The sequence below is a fragment of the Zootermopsis nevadensis genome, unplaced genomic scaffold, assembly GCF_977971745.1.
Source record: "Zootermopsis nevadensis isolate Lab colony 2312 unplaced genomic scaffold, Znev_1.0 Znev_ptg000007l, whole genome shotgun sequence".
NCBI classification, from domain to species: Eukaryota; Metazoa; Arthropoda; class Insecta; order Blattodea; family Termopsidae; genus Zootermopsis; species Zootermopsis nevadensis.
The window spans coordinates 2,032,233-2,057,392 of NW_028259139.1; the positions used below are offsets into that span (position 1 = coordinate 2,032,233).

General features: G+C 42.3%; 1 protein-coding gene across 1 annotated transcript; it reads left to right on the forward strand.

Moving 5' to 3' along the window:
• Window positions 1-856: 856 nt before the first annotated feature.
• Window positions 857-23,453, forward strand: stum (mechanosensory transduction mediator stumble). The gene is made up of 6 exons (XM_022075798.2): window positions 857-1,802; window positions 6,586-8,205; window positions 20,135-20,558; window positions 21,462-21,591; window positions 22,305-22,499; window positions 23,157-23,453. The coding sequence occupies exons 2-6, from the start codon at window positions 6,701-6,703 to the stop codon at window positions 23,261-23,263; spliced, it is 2,361 nt and encodes a 786-aa protein (XP_021931490.2). The 5' UTR covers window positions 857-1,802; window positions 6,586-6,700; the 3' UTR covers window positions 23,264-23,453.
• Window positions 23,454-25,160: the final 1,707 nt, after the last annotated feature.

Consider the following 25,160-nt stretch of genomic DNA (forward strand, 5'->3'; position numbering starts at 1 on the left):
TTTCATCTTTGGGAAGAGGAAGAAGTCACACGGAGCTTAGAAAGGAAGTTGGGGTCGGTTCTTGCAAGATCTTTGAGCTCCTGACAAACGAGAAGTCGATTCTGCTTCTGGTCCTCAGACAGGATGCGTCGCATGTGGAGTTCTTCCTTTAGAATCAGCTGACAGGTCCCATAGCCTATCCCAACAATGTCGCACAAGTCGTTGATGGTACGACGTCGATCTTCGTAACATTTTCGGGCGTTGTGCTCGATGATGGTCGTCCAGAACGCTCGTCATCATCGACAGAGGTTCGGCCATTTTTAAAACGTGAATGCCACACAAAAGTTTGTGCACGACCCATTGCGGACTCCCCAAATGCTTGCTTTAGCATTTCATAGGTTTCCGTAGCCGTTTTGGCGAGTCTTTGGCAAGAGATTCAGGCAGAATCGCAGATGGTGCTTGACAGGCTGAGAAAGAAAGATTTCCAGGGATGCTTCCAGGCTTGGCAGCGGCGCTGGGATCGTTGTGTTCACTCCCAGGGGAACTACTTCCGAGGGTGATGGATGAATTTAATACCTGAGATAAGTGTACGGGTTTTTATACGCGCAGTCTTGAAACTTTCCGATCGCACCTTGTAGACACAGAACAAGTAACCCAGTAAACTAATTTATCCGGTCATCTTCTTGCGCCGAGACTGGAGTTTGGGATCTAATGACTCATATTAAACATTGTAATTCTTTACTGTGGGAAGGTCCATGACTCGTTCTCCGCTGCGTACGAAAGAATAAGTTGCTCCCTTCTATGGATCGATGTAGGAGCGGGTCGGCCCCTACCACAGCAAGTACTGTGATGTGAACAGTGTTCTTCAGACTGAGGGACCGATGAGTGGTCTCTATTCGCAGTTCACAGTGTCTTAACATTTAAAATCGTGATTAAAACTGTAGTTTCATGAAACAGCCGAGTGTAAACAAATCTATATTCAGTGACTCATCTTCAAAGATCATAATAAATACGCCTATTTATTCCGAATGCTTCAACTTAAATGACTAGAAGTTTCATATTCGGATTGTATATAAAGATTTCGTCTGGTTTCCGGAATAAACAGCGATTAAATATCAGTAACAGAGAGATCTTTGTGGCAGAGATTCAACGTGTTTACTTGGAGATAAAAAACAGATTTTTAAACGTAATAAAGATGAGTGCTGTCGGTTAACGAGGGTATAAACCGAGCGAATGAAGAACTTTATACTAAGACTCTCTTGTGTGAATAAACATAAAAATATTTGCTTTCAAAGAAAAACTTATCTTTCTTTCGACGTGTTTACGTACAATTTTTCCGTCACACTGAAATGAAGAGGACCCGTACATAGAACAAAGTGAATATGCTAGTTTATTTACTAGTGGGAATTTTAAAATTTAGTTCGCTGAGAGAGATAAATGAACCTTCAATGTCACTAACAATGACAAACGATAAACTCAATCCGAAATTATATTCCGCAAAGAAACATAAATGAAAATAAACTTGTTCCAAAGTAATATCAATTACTTGTTTGTTGTGCAAAGATGTAATTTGATCATCTACTTCGATGTAAAGGGAAGTAGGATGTTGAACTACACGGACGCGACGACTTCCTCACAAGTGGATTGTTTTAGATTTAGCCCGAGTTTGAGAGACACTCCATCCGGTCTATTCTGGTAGCGGTGCTGTGACACTTGCTACTGAGATGTACTGGCGTGTTGCGACAATCTGACTGTGGGGCGAATGTGAAATTCGAAGAATAATTATTGTTGTGGGAGCCAACGGAACGACATCGGTCTACCACGTAAGTACAGCGATACAAGTGCCACGCCCCCTGCATGGTTTCTGACGCACTGAGATTATTGAAATATTCGCCAGAACTACCGTATTTAATATCTGTGCTAGTATTTGGCTGCAACTAAAGTATGGACTGTTATTTAAGCCCCTTGGTGATTTTTTTTGTAGTGTTCAGTCTGACGACAGGTCCATATGAACAGGATCCTTCCATCCTTTTCTCGGACTGGGACCTGTTCATATACGTTCTTGGCAGATGATCCAGAAGTGGTTTGCCATTGCCTTCTTCTGTGTGTGAATGGAGTAATTGTTGGGAAGCCCCGGAGGAAAACTCCGTGTTGCCTAGACCACGGCCTTGCCCAACACAAGTTATAAATTCGGGCACCGCCGGGAATCGAACCCGAGACCCCAGGATTACAAGGCCAGCGTTCTAACCGCTAGACCACCTCATCTTATTATTTATTTAGTGTTCTGTCTGACGACAGGTCCATATGAACAGGATCCTTCCATCCTTTTCTCGGACTGGGACCTGTTCATATACGTTCTTGGCAGATGATCCAGAAGTGGTTTGCCATTGCCTTCTTCTGTGTGTGAATGGGATGCCACGAAGAAACCGGGGAAGCCCCCGGAGGAAAACTCCGTGTTGCCTAGACCACGGCCTTGCCCAACACAAGTTATAAATCTGAGCACCACCGGGAACTGAACCTGGGACCTCAGGCTTACAAGGCTAGTGTTCTGACCGTGGCTACTTTAGATAGACGACAACGAATTGAAACATACCAGTATAGAGCTTGCCCTGTCCTATAAAGATTAGTATACAATCGGTTGTATCAGGTCACAGTTCGAACCCAGGCTACTACTAGAATATAAGTAATCTGATTTTGCGTTAAATAATATGAAAATGCCTTTGCGTAGGTTACAGTGGCGGGATTTTATCATCAGTTTGATGACACTTCGGATTCAACTTCAGGCAATCTTTTGAAGAGAAGTAATTATATGCAGAATAAATTATATGCTCATGTACTGGCACACATTAGACATGCTTGGGATCGGTTCACTTGGTTTAATTGTCGTGTTACTGTTTTAATAACATTACAGAGAAATATACTTGTATACCTACTGGCTTACGTTTCACCGAATGTACCCAAAACTGCAGAATTTAAAAAAATTAATCACTGAAAATTATAATAAAACATCCTTATGAATGTGTATAATTATTCGGTTAAACTTTTTTTTTTTGTCTAAGTGATTTTATATAAAACCATTACGTCTGACCAAGGCAGTACGACCAGAGGATTCAACAGAGTAGGGTTTGTCCCCCACCAGTCACCTAAAGACGGAACTATAAATAACTTCCGAAATTCGTGTTTTTAAATAAGAAACTTAGACATAGTTATACACATGGCATCACAACATTGCCAGGAACCTTAAAAAAATCCGATAAGAAAAATATTTTGACTTTCATCGGGCAAGATTGCACAAAGTAGTTCAAAATAGCTAAGAACCCAAACTTGAGGTCGTTCGGGAGACTTTAAAGTACATCAATGGGTTAAAATAATACGACATTTATGAATCCACGACTCTTAGACTGACATATGTAGCAATAATCACAAAGCAATACCACAGAAACGTAAATATTAACAGAATCATTGAATAACGTTGTTCAGTGTGAAACCAAACAATTAATCTGTCTAACTCCAACTCCCTGTGTCATCCGGGTGCGTTTGAAGAGAATAATGAGAAACACGCTGTCTGAGGAGGGATTTCTTTTCACATAACATAAAGAAATCGACATCGTCTCAGATTTTGTGCCGTGTAGTTTGATGGACGTTTCCTGACGTTTCAGAGGTCATACTGCCTCCGTCATCAGGGCGATGAGTCTGAAGATTTCTGTCTTCTGGGTTGTTGCGCTGTGTAGTCTGGTCGATGTTAACCAACGTTTCAGAGGTCATACTGCCTCCGTCATCAGGGCGATGAGTCTGAAGATTTCTGTCTTCTGGGTTGTTGCGCTCTGTAGTCTGGTCGATGTTTATCGCCGTTTCAGAGGTCATGCTGCCTCCATCATCAGGCCGATGAGTAAGAAGATTTCTGTCTTCTGGGTTGTTGCGCTGTGTAGTCTGGCCGATGTTAACCAACGTTTCAGAGGTACTAGCTGCCTCCGTCATCAGGGCGATGAGTATGAAGATTTCTGTCTTCTGGGTTGTTGCGCTGTGTAGTCTGGTCGATGTTAACCAACGTTTCTGAGGTCATACTGCCTCCATCATCAGGGCGATGAGTATGAAGATTTCTGTCTTCTGGGTTGTTGCGCTGTGTAGTCTGGTCGATGTTTACCAACGTTTCAGAGGTCATACTGCCTCCGTCATCAGAGTATGAAGATTTCTGTCTTCTGGGTTGTTGCGCTGTGTAGTCTGGTCGATGTTAACCAACGTTTCTGAGGTCATACTGCCTCCATCATCAGGGCGATGAGTATGAAGATTTCTGTCTTCTGGGTTGTTGCGCTGTGTAGTCTGGTCGATGTTAACCAACGTTTCAGAGGTCATACTGCCTCCGTCATCAGAGTATGAAGATTTCTGTCTTCTGGGTTGTTGCGCTGTGTAGTCTGGTCGATGTTAACCAACGTTTCAGAGGTCATACTGCCTCCGTCATCAGAGTATGAAGATTTCTGTCTTCTGGGTTGTTGCGCTGTGTAGTCTGGTCGATGTTAACCAACGTTTCAGAGGTCATACTGCCTCCGTCATCAGAGTATGAAGATTTCTGTCTTCTGGGTTGTTGCGCTGTGTAGTCTGGTCGATGTTAACCAACGTTTCAGAGGTCATACTGCCTCCGTCATCAGAGTATGAAGATTTCTGTCTTCTGGGTTGTTGCGCTGTGTAGTCTGGTCGATGTTAACCAACGTTTCAGAGGCCATACTGCCTCCGTCATCAGGGCGATGAATCGTCCAGAAAAACAGCGATATTGAACATTCGCACCTTCGTTATAATCCTTTAGGGATGAAACTTCTTATTTCAGAAAACGTTGAGTATTTATTTACTAGCTGAGAGACTACAAACTTCTCAAGAAGGAACCAATGTTTTTCATAGAGTTAGCTCATAAATGTTGTGCGCGCAGTTATAAATATGGAAATGACAAGAGTACAGATCGTTCGCCTACAGCAAGGGTTGTTAGACTACACGCATCATACGAGTGTCGGAGAAGTTGCCGCGAAAGAAAGGCGTTCTGAATTTAAATGCAGCCATTACGTAGTTAAATGGGACGGTCTTTGAAATAATATACCTGTTGATATTTACTAAGCTAGTCACAAAAAGGCCCTGCTTCTACGGTACCCTGCACATTATATTTTTAAGATGCACTTTTATCTTAGCTACCTTTCCGCGAGAGTACAGAGGACGGTGCTTGAAGCTGACAACTCACTTCTATTCGGTGTCAAAGTGAAGAATGACTGGAGCCATACCCCCTCTACTCCCCAGGCTTAATTTAGCATCAGGGACAACTTTTACGTCCAGATTTTCATCATAAAAGTAAACAGACGGCTGGATATTCAAAAGACTTAAGCCTTGACGATTTCTAGAAGAATATCTGTTCGGACACTTGCTTCCGCCCAGACACGCGAGGAAAGTATTCGGAGAAAGTAATGTAACGGCGATAGACAAAGCCTAACTCGGGAAGAAACCGCTACCGGAGTTCTGAGCCAGAGGACAAAATCGTGAAGCTGTGTTACATCACCAGGAACCGGTTACCGGAATCGTTATCAAAACACGCAGAGAAACTACAAGCGTCGGAAAAACGTCCGATAACACAAATGGGGCGATTTCTGCCACAAGTGTCTTACAATGAGCTTAGATGCTCTCACATAAAATCGATTAAAGGCTTCTACGACACCTGATGAATACTATTTCAATTGAAACAGCCTCTAGATCAGAGTTGGAGGAAATGCCACTATTATCATTGGGTTAATTAGATAATTAAAGTTATTAGGCATTTTAGATATCGACATTCGCTGTAGACCTATAAGACGAAATTATTTCGTAGTTGAGCCAAAAACAGTCTATTTCGAAAATACCGCGGGTAAGAGAGCTCGCGAAAGAGAATTGATAAATAGCAATCAGTTATTAACACCATACTACAGGACGTTCGAAAAGTCACTGTGCAGTTTCAGTTATGTAGAAATGGAAACACTGGCAGTGTGACATAGTTAAACATATTCGTCAAATCAGCCGGTACATATGTTTACCCCTTGACTTGAAAGGTTTAAATAAAGACCACAATTCATTATAGATTTTATGATAATGTGTTGAGATAGTAAAAAATTCACGTTTCGAAGAAAATTTCTGCCTCCTTCTTCGATATCCAGGATCCGTGTCAATGAATATAAAAGAGTGAAACTTTTCATTTCCAAGTTAAAATTTATTCTAATTAAAACAGATTTGCATAAATATCAATAGAATTAAGTGGGATTTAAATTCGTCGGAAAAGTAACAGTTAATGAGCAAACGTTACATTTTCATCGCCGTCAGTCACAAAAGTGTATTTCTCAGGTCGCGTCAGACATTTCAGGAATGAAACCGTAGACCTATCCCCACAAAAAAAACGGTAATAGCTAATATTACAATCATAAAATCCATTACTCATCGTTTCCAACAAACTACCTAAAAATTTCGCGTATCTAAAATATGTTCGCGAACCACAATTTGCAAATCACTGGTCTAACTGCTGCTTGTGAGACATATTCAAGGGAGGGTATCGTCTGCAGTTGGTTGCACATGTTGGAACAATAACTGTAATCATAATTACAGACAGACAGACAGCTAGCCAGCAGCGTGTGACGTGATTTCACCAGATCCAGGCAACCGGCCACCTGCTACTCACTCGCCGTCGGGCAAGACGCCAGGCGACATGCGCTGAACAGCGATGCAGCCGCCGGGGACTCTGGTGCGGTCCCGCCAGCAAATTTCTTTAGACGACTTTGATTACGGATTCGTGGACTATGATCGGCCACGGCGCCGGACACAGGATGACACCCTCGCCGGGCATCTGACGCCGGACACCTTTACGGTTCTGCCGCCATTACCACCGCCAACACCGAGTCCCCCACCGGCGCCCAGACCTTACCGACTTAGCTCACCCACGCGTCGCCAGAGAAAGGCGTCATTTGTAATCATCAAAACTCCTGAGTCTCAACTGCCTGGATCAGCGAGATCTATCCGAGTACCATCACCTGGCGAAAGCAGGAAACTTCCTCCTCCAGGTAAGTCCCGGATACCGCGGTCACAACCCGTGTCACGTGAACCATCTCCAGCTAGAAATCGCTCTGTGACCCAGCAGCGACGAGCTTCAGTGTCACAAATTAAGACCTTACCCCCACGCAGCAAGCCGTCCTCCCCTAAGAATGGACGCAAGATAAGCGTAAAAAAACAACGTGATAACTCGACAGCGAAGAGCCCAGTGACGGGGGAGAAGGATGCGCAACCCTCGCCTTCGCGCATCCCCCGACCGCCAGTAGCGAGAGGGCGCAAATCGCCTGCGCCCTCTCGTGAGCAGTCTCCGGCAAGAAAGAACAGCAAAGTCGTTAATCAGAAGAAAGGTGCGTCCCCAGCTGTCAACAGGCAACAAACCGTCTTGAGAAAGAACAGCAATCTGAAGCCGTTATCGGGGAAGCCACCGCTGCCACCAGCCAGCAAAGGGAAACAAGCTGCTGCAGAAGTGAACAAAACTAACCCTATGCCAGAGACGAGGTCTAAACCCGGGGCAAATAAAAGTAAAACCAGTGCACCATTACACTCAGAACCAACAAAGACAGAATCGAAGCCAGTGACAGAGAAAACTACGTCCGTCACAGAAGATTCTTCGAAAGTAGAGTCAGAATCCTCGAAAAATACCTCCAAACCCGAAGCAGAGTCCTCCAAGGACTCTGCAGGTTCAAACAAATCTCTGGAAACACGAACCTACGTAAATCCGACTATGGCATCAGCTCCAGCCACCTTCGCCCAGACTACAAGTAACCCGAACGAAGAGACCGCTACCAGCATCACATCAGCACCCCCCATGCCAGCACCATCGAGCGTCGTCACTCCAGATACTTCCACTACCCTTGTATCCACCACGACAGCCCCAACACTCGAGCTGGCCAAACCCTCGAGTGAACCATATCCGGTGGGACCAACAAAGTCTTCCAGTGACGAAATCGAGACATCGGCGATGCCCGACAAATCTGCTGAAGCTGTTGCGGAGTCCATGGAGTCTGTAAGATCCTCGGACTCGGTGGTTACTGTGAGAGCCGCGAGTTCTCCGCGGCTCAAGAAGAAGACCATCGCGGATGACGTGGCTACCAGCGAGGCTGTCATCAAGGGCGATCCGGACCTGGAGTCGCTCAGTCCCAACACGAACCATATACAGCAGCAAGATTCCAGTCCAGGGTAAGTACTGCACGCAGATCATGATGGTAAGCACTTAAACACAGAGGAGACTGGACTCAGGATCCTCCACGCGATGAAGTCTTGCTGCATGTTCGACCGGGGTTCGATCCCCGACGGGGACAGGGGATTTTTTCCTCTAGCCTCTGGGAGGCCCACCCAGCCTCCTCTACAATGGGTACCGGGGGTCCTTTCCCGGGGGTAAAGCCGGCCGGGGCGTGATGCTGACCACTCACCCCCATCTAGTGCCGAGGTCAAGGAAGAGAGGAGCTATACCTCCACTCACCCCAAACGCCTACATGGCGTATAGTGGGACAAACTTTACTTTTAGGGAAAAAATGTAACCAATACATCTGGCGTGGAGAAAATATCACTACCAAGACTGAAGTTCAGTTAAAATTCTAACTTTGATCCTTTTGTTATGATTAATCCGAGTCGACTTACGTAAATTGTAGGACTGTACACAAGGTCGTTACAAGTTCAAGTCCCACCCCTTGTGTGCTTCATTATTTATCGCCGTCAAACTGAAAGCCTAATGTAAATTTTGTGTGGTGGCATAACTTAAGTCGTTTTCATTCCACAAAAAGAAATTACCTTAACAAATGTTGAATATTTTTAAGATTTATTACCACACACGGAATTTGAGAACTATGCATTAAGTGGTTCTGTTGTAGCTCGCACTACGGATATTGGCGTTACAATCTCAGCAATCAATCATACTCTAACAGTTGACGCAGCTTGTGACTAAACAATCGCAAACTAGACGGCACAGTCCCTGTCATAAATCGTTTCTGGCCGCGAGCTTTATTAACATCGACTCCACGTCGTAATACAAGAAGGCATCTTCCCTAATACAGAGCAGATGTTATCGATTTCGTAACTGGGAATTCCTCAGCAAGAAAATTCATGACAAATGGCGTTGTTTTCTTCAGTCCTCCCAGGGAAATGCCAATATGTTTATTTATTCCAATATATCAATATCTCATAAAATTTTTGCAGTTCACACATCGACATAAACGTAATTACTAACCATATTCTTGGTTCATCATTTTTCTTAAGCAGTTGATACATAGTCAGCTCATAAAGTACAGTAATTCTCTTGTTACGTAAACCAAGGTTCATCATCGTGAACACAGAATCTCGCTACTGGACAATCCGTGTCACATCTAACAACCCATTTACCTAATAACATTCTCTTATATGCGAATATATTTCCCAATCAGTCTTTTACTAGAGTTTCCCAACGATAATTATGAATGAAGTTTTCCGGAAAAATTGACTTTACATAATCTAGAATTTAAGACTGGCATAAGTAATCCCCAGCCATCCGTCGATTTTTATCCGGCCAGCCTTATACTTTTATTTGTAGTGTTCTGTCTGACGACAGGTCCATATGAACAGGATCCTTCCATCCTTTTCTCGGACTGGGACCTGTTCATATACGTTCTTGGCAGATGATCCAGAAGTGGTTTGCCATTGCCTTCTTCTGTGTGTGAATGGGATACCACGGAGAAACCGGGGAAGCCCCCGGAGGAAAACTCCGTGTTGCCTAGACCACGGCCTTGCCCAACACAAGTTATAAATTCGGGCACCGCCGGGAATCGAACCCGAGACCCCAGGATTACAAGGCCAGCGTTCTAACCGCTAGACCACCTCATCTTATTATTTTTTAGTGTTCTGTCTGACGACAGGTCCATATGAACAGGATCCTTCCATCCTTTTCTCGGACTGGGACCTGTTCATATACGTTCTTGGCAGATGATCCAGAAGTGGTTTGCCATTGCCTTCTTCTGTGTGTGAATGGAGTAATTGTTGGGATGCCACTGAGGAAAACTTCGTGTTGCCTAGACCACGGTCTTGCCCAACACAAGTTATAAATTCGGGCACCGCCGGGAATCGAACCCGAGACCCCAGGATTACAAGGCCAGCGTTATGACCGCTAGACCACCGTGGTTCTAGCCTTATATTAGATTTCAGTTTATTATTTTCAACTAACTTGATGAGTAATATCATGGCCATCCATGATACTTCAAGGTTGCTCGTATCTGATTTAAGCGTCTGGACTTAAGAGGCTTATAATTTCAATACGTTCCTCTGAAAACTGCTATTCCTTCCATACGAAATAATGTTTAAATGTTCGTGATAAGTCACTATAATTTCAGCAAAAACGTCGTTACAGAAGTATCACCCGCAATATTTGAATAAATAAAAATCTCTCAACGATCCTAAGAATATTACAAAATTACATTTAAATTCATTCAGATTTCTATTTTATGTATTATGTAACCACTCCCCATTCTGTTGTCTTTCAAAATCTGCAGCTTTGTTCTGGTTTGAAGGCCCTTCGCTTCTATTCGACCAGACCGAAAGGAATGAGAGAACCAAAATATTTGGACCTGTTCATCGAACCCGTAACTTCGGCTTAGACTGATATTGAGTCAACTTGAGTAGTCAATGCAAGTCTCTGACAAAGCGCTGTCCTCCATCTTGGTCTTCAGTCATGAAGTCTGTCAGTATGTCTCTGGAAAATTATACGTTAACCTTCGTCCTAATTACTGACGGGCTGTCATGCAGGGACAAAGAACGTTTCGCTTTGCTCCAATTGATGCCCAAACTACAAACGCGTGTCAAATATCATAATACAGTTTCTTCAGGAGCATCTGACCACATCTTATGTGAATCATTTATTAGGGGACAGAGCAGAGCAGTACAATTATGAAGATTTCCGTCTTCTGGGTTGTTGCGCTGTGTAGTCTGGTCGATGTTTACCAACGTTTCAGAGGTCATACTGCCTCCATCATCAGGGCGATGAGTATGAAGATTTCTGTCTTCTGGGTTGTTGCGCTGTGTAGTCTGGTAGATGTTTACCAACGTTTCAGAGGTCATACTGCCTCCATCATCAGGGCGATGAGTATGAAGATTTCTGTCTTCTGGGTTGTTGCGCTGTGTAGTCTGGTAGATGTTTACCAACGTTTCAGAGGTCATACTGCCTCCATCATCAGGGCGATGAGTATGAAGATTTCTGTCTTCTGGGTTGTTGCGCTGTGTAGTCTGGTAGATGTTTACCAACGTTTCAGAGGTCATACTGCCTCCATCATCAGGGCGATGAGTATGAAGATTTCTGTCTTCTGGGTTGTTGCGCTGTGTAGTCTGGTAGATGTTTACCAACGTTTCAGAGGTCATACTGCCTCCATCATCAGGGCGATGAGTATGAAGATCTCTGTCTTCTGGGTTGTTGCGCTGTGTAGTCTGGTCGATGTTAACCAACGTTTCAGAAGTCCTTTCTGCCTCCTTCATCAGGGCGATGAATCGTCCAGAAAAACAGCGCAACAACCCAGAAGACAGAAATCTTCATACTCATCGCTGTTGAAACCTCAAATCTTACACAGTACAAGCGGATCAATTTGTTTAACCTCTGTTCTATATAATTAAAATTCTATCATCTGCATATGTTATTTAGAGTCAAGTTATATGAGAAGTTGATCTTGTTTCGTAGTTTATTTAACAACGCTTTCTCAGCTAAATGAGTTTTATATCATCAAAAGGGGAATGACAGTGAAAGGCGATTTAGAATATACGCCTATTACAATGCATGGGAAGTAAGTCAGTGTAACCGGCCTCACTGGCAAGAATCAAACTCGGTACCTCCACAATACGAAGCAGAAATGTTTCTGACTTGTCTATTCTATCACCAGTATAATTTTCTCCGCTGTAAATGCAATAATTATACAGTCATTTCTCGGTTTCAAGACCCTAGTTTGTGGAAACGCGAGGCGCCACGCGGTGAGGTTGATACCAGAAGAGAGGCTTTAAGGCTGTCTCTCTTGTGTTTCAGTATACTTGAACAGGATTTAGAAAATCTGACTGATTAGCAGAGGTAAAGGCTGATACGCCGAAAGGACGCGTCATTTTCCACGCAGTAACTCAGAAACCATGACCTGTAACTGCTTTCTATGAACACGTAGTCTTTTACTACAGGCTCGACCCACTTTTATCGAGTGAACTTATCATCGGTAACACCAGTTCCACATCTGGTCAACAAAAGATACAGAGATTATAAATATCTGAGTTCGTGTCCCCAAAGAGCACGCCCGCTGTAATAGCCAAGTTTTGTCCACTTCTTATGATTATCGATCGCGCTACTTTCAACAAAATCACAGCTTAAAATAAATTTCTTAACACTGACTGCTGTTCAAACTACCTTCGACTGAAAATCCAATGGAAGGTTTGGTTAATTGTGGTTTTCTACGATGCGCCGGTTGTCTCTCCAAGAAGAATATTTTTACGAGTAAAATTTGGTCATAAGACGAGCCGATGTACACTATTTTGTACACCCCGTGTTAAGTTTTCTAAAACAAAGTGTGAGACGTTTTAGAGTGTCAATTGAATAAAATTTTTGGATATTATCCATCGTCTAGTAAATATAAAACGTAAAACGACGTTTCAGAGATGGGACTCTATCTCTGTCTTCAGGTTCCTACACAATTGGGCCCACTAGATAGAGCTAATCCCACCTCCGAAACGTCGTTTTACGTTTTATATTTACTAGACGATGGATAATATCCAAGAAAATTTTTATATGTCCCATTTCCGAAACGTCGTTTTTACGTTTTATATTTACTAGACGATGGATAATATCAAAGAAAATGTTTATATGTCCCATCTCCGAAACGTCGTTTTTACGTTTTATATTTACTAGACGATGGATAATATCCAAGAAAATTTTTATATATCCCATCTCCGAAACGTCGTTTTTACGTTTTATATTTACTAGACGATGGATAATATCCAAGAAAATTTTTATGTCCTATCTCCGAAACGTCGTTTTTACGTTTTATATTTACTAGACGATGGATAATATACAAAAAAATTATTCAATTGACTCTTCACCATCGTCAAGAAGTTTTAGAGTGTGCTCAGTTGAGCCAACCAAAGTCCTTCAAATTCGTTCATATGACACGTAAAATTTCACCTTCAGCATCAATCTCATTTATCGAAAACATTTCTAAAACATGAGAGTTATCAGATTGAAAGCGTAAATATAAAAACTGACAAGCTATAATGAAATCTTCTCGGGCTGCCAGCCGTGTCGGGTGGTTTAATGGAGAAAACACCAACGTTTCGAGAAATCCTCGTCCTCAGGGTACTGAAGTTGCATGGATCTCCTACAACTTCAATTCCCTGAGGACGAGAATAATTCATCAAACTCAGTCGCCGTGAAAGCTTCATATCATAACTGACATACTATTTGCAACCTAATATTCTACTGTTTGACTGACGTACCAGTTCCACGAAACTTGACTTGTCTGCAACACCACAATACAAAATTATACCATTAATTTTCATCAGTGCAACAAAAATTGCAGAACACCACAATCAATAACAAAACAATATTTACAATAATATAAATAAAGTATCCGCGGAAAAAATTCAAATAATTTATGACGCCTATTTCTGTAACCTATAAAATTTGTAAGAAATTTTATCATCTGTATACAAAATTTAACACGCCCATGTAAAATGCTTCATTAATTACATCCGTCAAACCGAGAGCTAAACACAGCTTTCGCCACGTTGTCTAAAAGCGTACGAAGAAGTATCTTAAAACAGACTGCATATTTTTCGAGCATCTACGAGGTGCGATCGGAAAGTTTCAAGACTGTGTCAATAGAGGGCGAACCGGATGTAGTACGAGCTTCTGCCTTTAGGGGGTGCGGCCTACATTCATAGTGAATCAGTGTGCCAGCCTGCATCATCGAATTAGCATTTGTTTCTTAGTTACGGGCGTTTTGGTAGTGCATTACACCGACCCTCCTGCGATTTCGGAATGGCGTGTGCATCAAATTTATGCCGAAGACTCGCCAAAACGGCTACGGAAACCTATGAAATGCTAAAGCAAGCATTTGGGGAGTCCGCAAACTTTTGTGTGGCATTCACGTTTTAAAAATGGCCGAACCTCTGTCGATGATGACGAGCGTTCTGGACGACCATCGTACATCTATTACCACACATTTCAGGACCCTAGGCTATCACGACATGGTGCAAACGCTGTTTCCACTTAAATTACTCGCACGGGCGCCATGTTGATACCAGACTGCTGTTGGTAGAAACTTAGAATGACACATCAATCTTCTGTCAATCAGACCATAAGTTATTATAGGGCTTTACGTGGAACATACATGATGACATGACATCAGAAGATAAACAAATGAAGTTAAACATTTTTATTTTTAGGGGCAGAGCATTAAAGAGGACGGGGCACGTGTGTGGAGATATAAGACACGAAACAAAATTTTAGTCGAGAAATCTGAAGGGCAGAGAACGCATAAGACTAGTTGCAGGTGGAGGATAACACTGAAAATGACTTTAAAGGAACAAGGTTTGGAGATCTGGAGTAGATTCATATAGCTCTTGGTAGAGCCGATAGTGAGCTCTTTGAAAATGTTAACGACCATTCGGGTTCTATAAACCGTAAAGAACCTTTTGACTAGCTAATCAATTTATTACTTCCAAAGGAATTTACTGACTGAGTTAGGCTAAAGGAGCTGTAGCGCTGTATTGACTAAGTAAAACCACGTAAACAGCTACTGTTGCTGATGTTGGGTCTGGGGGGTCTGAAATAAAAAAAGAGTGTTGGCCGATCAATTGCTGGGGGTCCGACCCAGTTCGTGACTCTGATTTAAAGTGTTGATACGACACACGCGAGCAGCTTACTGTAGAGGGGCACAGAAGCAAAGATCCACACATTCCAAACCTTTACAGCTGACTGGCTCCTGCTGTTTTATTCCGGGGACCCATTCAATCAGAAGCTGGTGAGAAAGAGGAAACAGTATACCCCGACGAGAAATACAGCCCTGCTCGTCCAGTCTGTAGCCCGTTGCTTTACTGACTCAGCAATCGCTGCTTATGTACTTTGGAAGAATTAACAGAGGTCTACTCTCCTCGCCCTAGTCTAAAATAATAATTGTACGATTGCAAAAATCCAATTTTCACCAGGAGTGAACGATATATTTATTACGTATATATGATTCGGTTTAATGTTTTAAGTATTAGTTAAGGTCAAGTTCCTACTAAGACAAATCTTAATCTTTTGAAATATACATTTATTTCAGACTTAGGTTTATATTTATAGACTAACGTACATTTATCTTGGATAATGTTAAGAACCTGTAAATTTAAAACAAATATGACTTAGACATGCAAACATCCCTCTGACGGTGGTTCCATATGCAAACCACTGTGCCAATAGAGAAGAAACATATAACAAAGGTGCTTTCCCAGCTATACCACTAACCATCAAAACATTGTCGATTGTGATCTTGTGGACTGTCATAACCATATAGTGCAATGCCAATGTTTCTCCAAAACGTTGGTATTTTATTTATTTAGTGTTCTGTCTGACGACAGGTCCATATGAACAGGATCCTTCCATCCTTTTCTCGGACTGGGACCTGTTCATATACGTTCTTGGCAGATGATCCAGAACTGGTTTGCCATTGCCTTCTTCTGTGTGTGAATGGAGTAATTGTTCGGATGCCACGGAGGAAAACTCCGTGTTGCCTAGACCACGGCCTTGCCCAACACAAGTTATAAATTCGGGCACCGCCGGGAAACGAACCCGAGACCCCAGGATTACAAGGCCAGCGTTCTAACAGCTAGACCACCTCATCTTATTATTATTTAGTGTTCTGTCTGAGGACAGGTCCATATGAACAGGATCCTTCCATCCTTTTCTCGGACTGGGACCTGTTCATATACGTTCTTGGCAGATGATCCAGAAGTGGTTTGCCATTGCCTTCTTCTGTGTGTGAATGGAGTAATTGTTGGGATGCCACGGAGGAAAACTCCGTGTTGCCTAGACCACGGCCTTGCCCAACACAAGTTATAAATTCGGGCACCGCCGGGAATCGAACCCGAGACCCCAGGATTACAAGGCCAGCGTTCTAACCGCTAGACCATCGTGGCTTGTTACAAAGCAACTATGGAATTGTAATATATTAGAACGTATCTGTAAGATACTCCAGTGTGGAGTAGATAAGCTAATTAAAATTTCAGAAGCCAGCTAAAATGTCTGTGCTCTAAGAACGATGCGGTTACTAAAGTCGCTAAGCTCAGTACAAGATAAAATGAAAGTTTCTCCTGATGGTGGATTTTTTTAGCATAGTTGTAGTTTGTATTTCGCTACAGTATTCGTGAAAGTGCGTTAATAAGAAGGAATTATTATTCTGCATATTCTGTACTCGTGGTTGGTGACTGTGCGTGTCCACTGCGCATTATGTATCACGTTTAGACAATTAATGTAACCTTTTGTATCGAGAGTTCAGGAACCACATTAAGGACTGTAAATGACGTGCTACATAAACACATTTTATAATGGAACTGTGAAGACGCCTATTTTTTCCTTCAGGGTTCTCTCCCATGCAGTCTTGTAGCTGGGGTCTCGGGTTCGATTCCCGGCGGTGCCCGAATTTATAACTTGTGTTGGGCAAGGCCGTGGTCTAGGCAACACGGAGTTTTCCTCCGTGGCATCCCAACAATTACTCCATTCACACACAGAAGAAGGCAATGGCAAACCACTTCTGGATCATCTGCCAAGAACGTATATGAACAGGTCCCAGTCCGAGAAAAGGATGGAAGGATCCTGTTCATATGGACCTGTCGCCAGACAGAACACTAAATAAAAAATAAAAGTTACTTTGTAAATAGAACAAAAGGCGGAAACAGACAGACAATGAAAGAAACTTAATTCTAGTTAAATGCTTATAATCTGGGAAGTGTTCCTACACAAAAGCGAAAGGAAGAACTGTGAACCGGATGAAAGAATTGGTAATGCCTTGCGGGGAGATACGCACATAAAGTTCGCAGAAAGACAATAAATAATCTGTACTATTGTGTCAGGCTTTCGCCAATTTCTCTTTGTGTTTCAAGCTTGGATACGCTTCTACACAGAGATACCCTTAATGGAACCCAAGAAGTTGCAGGTTTCGCCTAGCATTGTTTTCTCCCGCGATTTTTCACTGTTTCCTTCAGTCTCTGCTCGAGGTTAGAAATTACACCTCAGTTTCACTGAATACCGTCGCCATTTTCAGAAATACGGAAGGAAGGTCACTAAGAAATCTATTTGTTTACATAAGCAGTGAGTGCTCATAGCACACCACAAATGTGTAATCACACGCCGAGTCTGAAATAATACCTCAGGAAAGCAAGATTTCAGAAAATGGGTTTGAAGTATAAGGTCATCAGGGCGATGACCCTGATGACGGAGGCAGTATGACCTCTGAAACGGTGAAAATCTACCAGACTACGCGGCGCAATAACCTAGAAGACAGAAATCTTCATACTCATCGCCCTGATGATGGAGGCAGTATGACCTCCGAAACGTTGGTAAACATCGACCAGACTACACAGCGCAACAACTCAGAAGACAGAAATCTTCATACTCATCGCCCTGATGATGGAGGCAGTATGACCTCGGAAACGTTGGTTAACATCGACCACACTTCACAGCGCAACAACCCAGAAGACAGAAATCTTCATCGTCGTGATGATGGAGGCAGTATGACCTCTGAAACGTTGGTTAACATCGACCAGACTACACAGCGCAACAACCCAGAAGACAGAAATCTTCATACTCATCGCCCTGATGATGGAGGCAGTATGACCTCGGAAACGTTGGTTAACATCGACCAGACTTCACAGCGCAACAACCCAGAAGACAGAAATCTTCGTACTCATCGCCCTGATGATGGAGGCAGTATGACCTATGAAACGGTGAAAATCTACCAGACTAAGCGGCGCAATAACCTAGAAGACAGAAATCTTAATACATAGCGAAGTTAACGGACTAATTATTGAGAATTTTAGTTGTAAACTCGCTTAAAAAGACCTAGTTCCAGGAATGGTCTATCCTGGCAACAATTTTTGTACAAAGAAAATCATTTCCCCGACCGCCATTCGAAATACTGAATTCAGGTCACATAAGTCAGTGCGTTGGTTCCAGAAACTGGATTCGAACACAATACCTTCGACATCTAAAGCAACAGCTCGAACGCAAAGATGTTTCGTATTCAGGAAATTTTTGGTCTGAATCATGGATCGGAGACCTGCTATCGTGACTGAACTCTTACGTAATTTTCCACGAGCCTCTCAAGCAAATGCTTGATAAACATTAAAAACAGGCCAAAATCGATTTCCACAGCCTTCTCAACTCAGCAGTCAAATGGTTGGAATCTCGATCGAGTTCCGATTATACTAAATAAGGTTTCTAGTCCTCTCCAGGCAAATACTGCATCAGAAATTTGATACAGGTAACGCCAGCTTTCTTCAAAATAGTTGCCTATCCACAATTCATAACCATCCTTCAGTTCCATCAAACGCACTATAATAACTTCAGTAGGAACAGTGTCATTTAGACTATATCAATCCACGCCCCTTAACCCAAGAAGAAAGCGTTGTTAAATAGACCAAAAACGTATGTAATCGTCGCGAAACGGATGCATGACTAGTCTGAGGTATTATTATTTAGTGTTCTGCCTGACGACAGGTCCATATGAACAGGATCCTTCCATCCTTTTCTCGGACTGGGACCTGTTCATATACGTTCTTGGCAGATGATCCAGAAGTGGTTTGCCATTGCCTTCTTCTGTGTGTGAATGGAGTAATTGTTGGGATGCCACGGAGGAAAACTCCGTGTTGCCTAGACCACGGCCTTGCCCAACACAAGTTATAAATTCGGGCACCGCCGGGAATCGAACCCGAGACCCCAGGATTACAAGGCCAGCGTTCTAACCGCTAGACCACCGTGGCATAGTCTGAGATGCAATATAATAAAATTAAGGAAACCAACAGCATGGAACAGAGTCCTTCTCGAAACGCTCGCAGTCGTTCAAATGGTTAAAAAATTCCCCGTCTTTGAAGGAAACCGAAGATCCACTGTCGTGTTTACAAGGCCCCGCCACCAGTCCCGATCATGAGTATCATGAATCCAGTCCACACCCTCGTAATATAATTTCCTTAAGGCCCACTTTAATGACACCCTCCCATTTACTCATAATCTTCCGTGTCTTCCCTCCAGGCTTCCCAACCAAAATATTTTACACATTTCGCATGCACACACCCTCCTGATAATATTAAATACGCAATCGCAGACAACAGACAAGGTGTGGTCCTCCAGTTTGGGCTTGGGAGGGGCGCTATAAGTCCTCATCGTAAGAAACCAACACGTTACAAATCACGGGCCTACTTATTCTTAACTAAACCACTAAGTCGCTGTCGCGTGACGCCGAATGCTTTAAGTGTATTCTGGCGTGATATTAATGTTTTTAACCCTACACCCCTCTCCTGTGCTACACAAACTCAAGAGTATCGAGCTCCTCGCTTCACGCCAATGCAGTACGCGCACAGGACTGTTTCGTGTCCCAAACGGTTATCATTCTACATCGGGACACCAGCATGTCGGACTGCGAAGTGCATCCACAGCGATTTGTGATTATTATTTAACACAGCATTTATTAAATGAGATTTGTGTTAAATAACAGCGCTTTTGTTAACTGTGATTTCACGACTCATAGCAGTTAAAATCTCCCTGAAATATGTAGAAAAACACGAAAGCATTTCGTAGATAAAACGTGTTTATAAATAAATACTTCGTAATAAAATGAACAAGGTTAATGCCAATGGCATAACTGATTTATGATTATGTGAGAAATGATTTTCAACGCCACGTTCCGGAAATTAAATCTCAGGATATTAATGCGCGGACTAGGTCATGGTCAGTTGTCAGGACGCTGCAACGTCGAGGAAGCTAAGACCTCGGATGTTTGTTTTGTTTGAATGATTTACATCCAGTTTTGAATGGACTACGAGAAAAGTTCTCTCTGCTAATGCACTTTGTGTCGACACGAACGTAATATTTCAAGCGTCGTCGTTCCAGGTTGCCGGTCGTAGAGACTTCCTCCAGCGTCGATAAGTCGGCGGCGACAATGACTCAGTCTAGAGGCGGCGGTGGTCTGTTTTCGCGGCTGTGTCCGTGCTGCCAGAAGTTCTCCGGCTGCCTCAAGAAACTGGGCTGCTGCAAGTGTTTAGCAAGCAAGTCAATTGCTGGTTCCAAAGTGGGGATTCTCGTTGGGTCCAAGACGGGAATGATCGGAGGGTCTAAGGTCTCTGTGGATGAAGGAGGAAGATCAAGGCCAGTTCCCGCAGGAGCAAGGAAATGTGGGTGGCTGAGAATGGTCCTGTGCTGCAGCTGTTGCAAGAAGAAGGGGGACTCGGAGGCCATCGACGGCAACCGCAGAAGAAGCAACGCGACTAGCCGGATGTCCAAGAAACAGAGTCGGTCCTCCAGCACCGCCGTTGAGGTTGGTTTACGGTTCCAGTATGTTTAATACCATCGCATATCACACTGTACCTCCAGCCTTGACGTCCACTCCTTACATTTCCTCCTTTTCAAAGGTTGTTTAATGAAACTATATCAACTGTTGTAGCCATTTAAAGCTGAACGAGATATGTTTCTTAGTTAATTGAACTACAAATTATATAGCACCAAATGTAAAATGTATCTCTAATAATGAATTCGAAATAATGTCGAAGGAAATAGCTGTCGTCTAAAAGGAACTGACCAACCGTGCTCTTTGAGGAATGAGGAAAAATATTCAGTCAGGCTTGCCGAACTAAGGCCCGAGATATGAACCGACGATATAAGGGGGGGGGCTAGTTCAGGGAGCTCGGAAGGACTCGCGCGAGCCCCTTAATAGGTTTTGGATAATTATTTTTGTTATCGGAACAGAAAATATAAGATTATGCAAGATGTATCAAAAATTATCGATACTTTCAAAACGATGCTAACCATTCAACCGCGTGTTCGATAATATGATAGGATGAAATTATTCTTCAAAATCGCCTTAGAATATATGACGACAGATGTCTGATAAAAAAAAGAAATTATCATGAGGGTAGTTCTTGAAGGGCACAGATACTACATGACAACCACGAGACACAGTTTGATTTCATGACGAACCATTTCTCATACAAAGCTTAATCGAAATTCAAGGTGTGATTATTCTACAAATTTGTTAAGTTCTGAAATGTTACAGTTTTGTTGACTTTTTTTCCCAATATTACTGTAATGGTTCTTTTCTTATAAGAATCCACATTACTGGTTTACAAATAGATGTCATTTGGTTTAAAGAACATGTTCCAATTTGTAGATTACACTGCCTAATATACACTGCTCCAGTTTTATAATTTGTTCCTTATTCCAGGTGGATACCAGGCCGAAGTTGGATTCATCATTGGTGGAGAATGGATCCATGATTCGGGGTGCCATCCCTGTACTCCCTGTTCCGCTTGCATGGATTTGTCTCTTTTTCAACGTCTTCATTCCTGGTCTTGGTAAGTAACAACCCCCCCCCCCCCCCCCCCCAGATTGGCAAAAACATAGCCTGATCTTGAAATAACTGTCATAGAAACTGTCAGAATAAAAATTGTACTTTCAGAAGGGAGATGAGATGAACAAATCCTGAACGCCCTCCAGTTTAAATATTCTACTACTGAGCTGTGTCCACCATTGTCCATCACCACACTCAAAACATAGGCACATCTATCAATATTATAGATGATTCTTGTGAAATAGACAGACTATAAACCACCTCATCTTGATACTTGTCAAAAATCATTGATATCATCATGGCAGGAATGCAAATTTGTAAAAATATGTACAATGCAGTCTTGTATCATGTTTGGTATTTGAAAAGTAAGTAATTTAAATGTTCTTTTTACACTCTGTGAAAGAACACCTTACGAGACTGCTCAGTCGAGACTGTGCTGCCCCCAAGACATGGCCACCTCATTCAAAAGACTCTTACGACCCTTTAGCACGTCGTTGAGTGAGCAGAATCCGCAATGTTGGGCACACGAGGATGATCACTATCATGCAACGGTCAACCGTTTGTGTGTCACGTACGCAGCCATGTGATAGCCCACGACTGTCCACATCTGCCATCAGTACTGCAAATGTTTCATGTGAACGACCATCACATGCATGAGACATTCGTAGAATATTACTGGATTGTTAAAAATGTAATGGTTGTGTGTTACTGTTTCAGGAACTCTGTCGAGTGGGTTCTTGTGCATGTGCTTTGGAAAGCCACGCTTCGGTCCTCACGATGATCTTCAGGGTCGCATGGGTTCCTTTGTGGTCAATATGACAGTGGGGGCTGCACAGTTATTCACAGTAATCTTCTGTCTTGTTGGCTGGGGATGGAGCATTTGGTGGGGCATCATAATGCTCAGAATTGCACGTGAGTACACCCCCAATGACCGAAGTGATAGAAAACATAAATTAGCCATTCACGAAGATTATATAACAGTCACGCAAACTGTTTTCTCTTAATATTTACAATTTAAATACAAATATTTTGTCTTGTTGGCATATTATATTGTTTTTTACTGATTGGCACTGAAAGGGTTAATTCCAGGTGATCCTCATTAACTTGAGCATAAATGAAAGTCCTTTCACTCCATTTCCTATTATCTATATGCATACATTTTGTTATATAATAAAATTAAATACCCTAAATTTGGTACATCATGCAGAGATCTCGAGAGGCCATAACATTTTTATTTCAAGTGTCCTTTTAAATGACTTGCATAAGTGGAGAGGTCATGAAAAACAGAGTAATGTCACTTCTTTCAAAACCTATTTTCGACATGTAAATATTCTTTACTCTACAATTTTCAAAATTGTGTAGAAACAAAACTTAGTCATAATGAATTTTCTTTTGATTAACATAACCCACAAAAAACCCTATACAGTTTTATAACTCTTACCATCGTCACCTGAATCATCTAACATTGACAATTGCCATATTTAATTCTATGCAATTCACAGGAATATATAACAAGAGCCATCTGTATTAATAATAATGAGTAATGCCAATAAAACTGATTGATTATAGGAAAATACAGGAAGTTGAAGGTATCAGAAGCTGCAAACCCCCCAGAGGACCGTCTTGCCGCACCGATCACTCAGAATCATGATGTTGAACGAGGTCATCAAGCCTAGAAGATGGTGGATCAACTCACTCATCCTTATTTTTGTACTTGTTCTTATATGCATACATATATATACATGCAACTGCACACGCACAATAAAAATTTTTGGAAAATATTTTATAATTATTTGTATTTATCTCTTTGTAAAACTAAGTAAATCAATTATCTAAAGATGACATATCAGATATTAATAAATTGTATTAGAAAACCTCTAACACTTGAAGTAGTTTTAGAAGAGCCAAGTCCTTACATAACATTTAATAACACATCACAGTAGCAAATAATAACTCAGAACTTTCACACTTCACTTTGTCAAAGAATTCGACTTTGTATAATGAATTCTTCTAGCTGTGTCTGGTGGTTGAGTGGAGAAAACACCAACATTTCGAGAACCATCTTCACTCTCATCCTCAGGGTACAAGGTACATATGGAACTTCAATACCCTGAGGACGAAGATGGCTCTCAAAATGTTGGTGTTTCCTCCATTCAACAGCCTGATACGGCTGGCAGCCCGAGAAGAATTCATTATAGCATGAAAGCTTAGATCATACATAACTCGGCATTGATTATGACATGGAAATGATGTACAGCATTTATGACTGAAACAGAGGGCAATGTGTCTTGGCATCACAAGTGCCTCATCCGAATTAAGACATTCAGAAAAGAAAGAAATAAGAACCCTGTGAAAGGCATAGCATGACGTGTTCGCCAAACCCTTTGTGGGGGAAGAAGGGGTTGTAAAACTGATGACAATATAATTAAGGAATATGAAAGGAAAGGAATGTACACTACGAAAAAACAGTGACTACTAAGCTTACCTTTTCTTATTACACCTTGTAGGTTGGCGATGGCTGTCTTCTGGGTTGTTGCGCCGTGTAGTCTGGTGGAAGTTTACCGACGTTTCAGAGGTCCTTGCTGACTCCATCATCAGGGCGATGAGTAAGCCGCACGAACAAAGATTTGAATCGCGAGATATCACTCCTACGAATTTTTTTTATGATTTGTCATCCGAACGCGAAGTTGCTCATTTAAAATCTCCGACATTTTCTTTTCAGACATTTCATGAAAATCAGTCCAGTCATTCTCCACTTACTGTAGGCGGATGGGAATGGTGATAACGTCATCACATCACACAATGAACAACAAAACACGTAACAGTGGTATCAAAGTCACTGCGGCAACAATGTGTCATCGCGCATGCGCAAAAGATCATGAGTTCCAATGTCATCATAGTTCCAGCTCACAAATTTCAGCATACGTGACTATCAAGCGCTATCATCGCCCTGATGACGGAGGCAGTATGACCTCTGAAACGTTGGTTAACATCGACCAGACTACACAGCGCAATAACCCAGAAGACAGAAATCCTCTTGCTATCATCGTCCTTTATCACGACTTTGGGTTTTGAAGCACGAGTCTTCACTTGCCTCTAATGACACATTCTCCATGCCAATTTTCGTGAAAATCCAATCAGTTGCGTATTAAATTTGGGGGCGCAACGCATGTAGTTCATAGAATAACCGATAGATGGTCGCACGATCTGCGCTGAAAGATGCAGCACATGGCCTGGCACGCACGTACGCCGTTCTCTTGCGCTAACAACAAACCATATTTCATAGTGCCCGTTACACACTCGCACTGACTCTAACTGCACTAACCATTTATATGACAAAAACAATCTCAACCTCCAATATTTCTGTTCTTCTGTGGTTTACATGCTTATATGGGCAACTCCCGAGGCAAAGTACGACAAATTCAGATATTACACAAATTTGCTTATACGTACTATACACAAGCAGCAGAATTTGTTTTATTAAAAGCTACAAAGTCCATATTTCCAAACTGCTGCAAGTAAAATAAGAATAACATTCAATTCATCTAGATTTAAGAAAGATGGCTGTCTTCT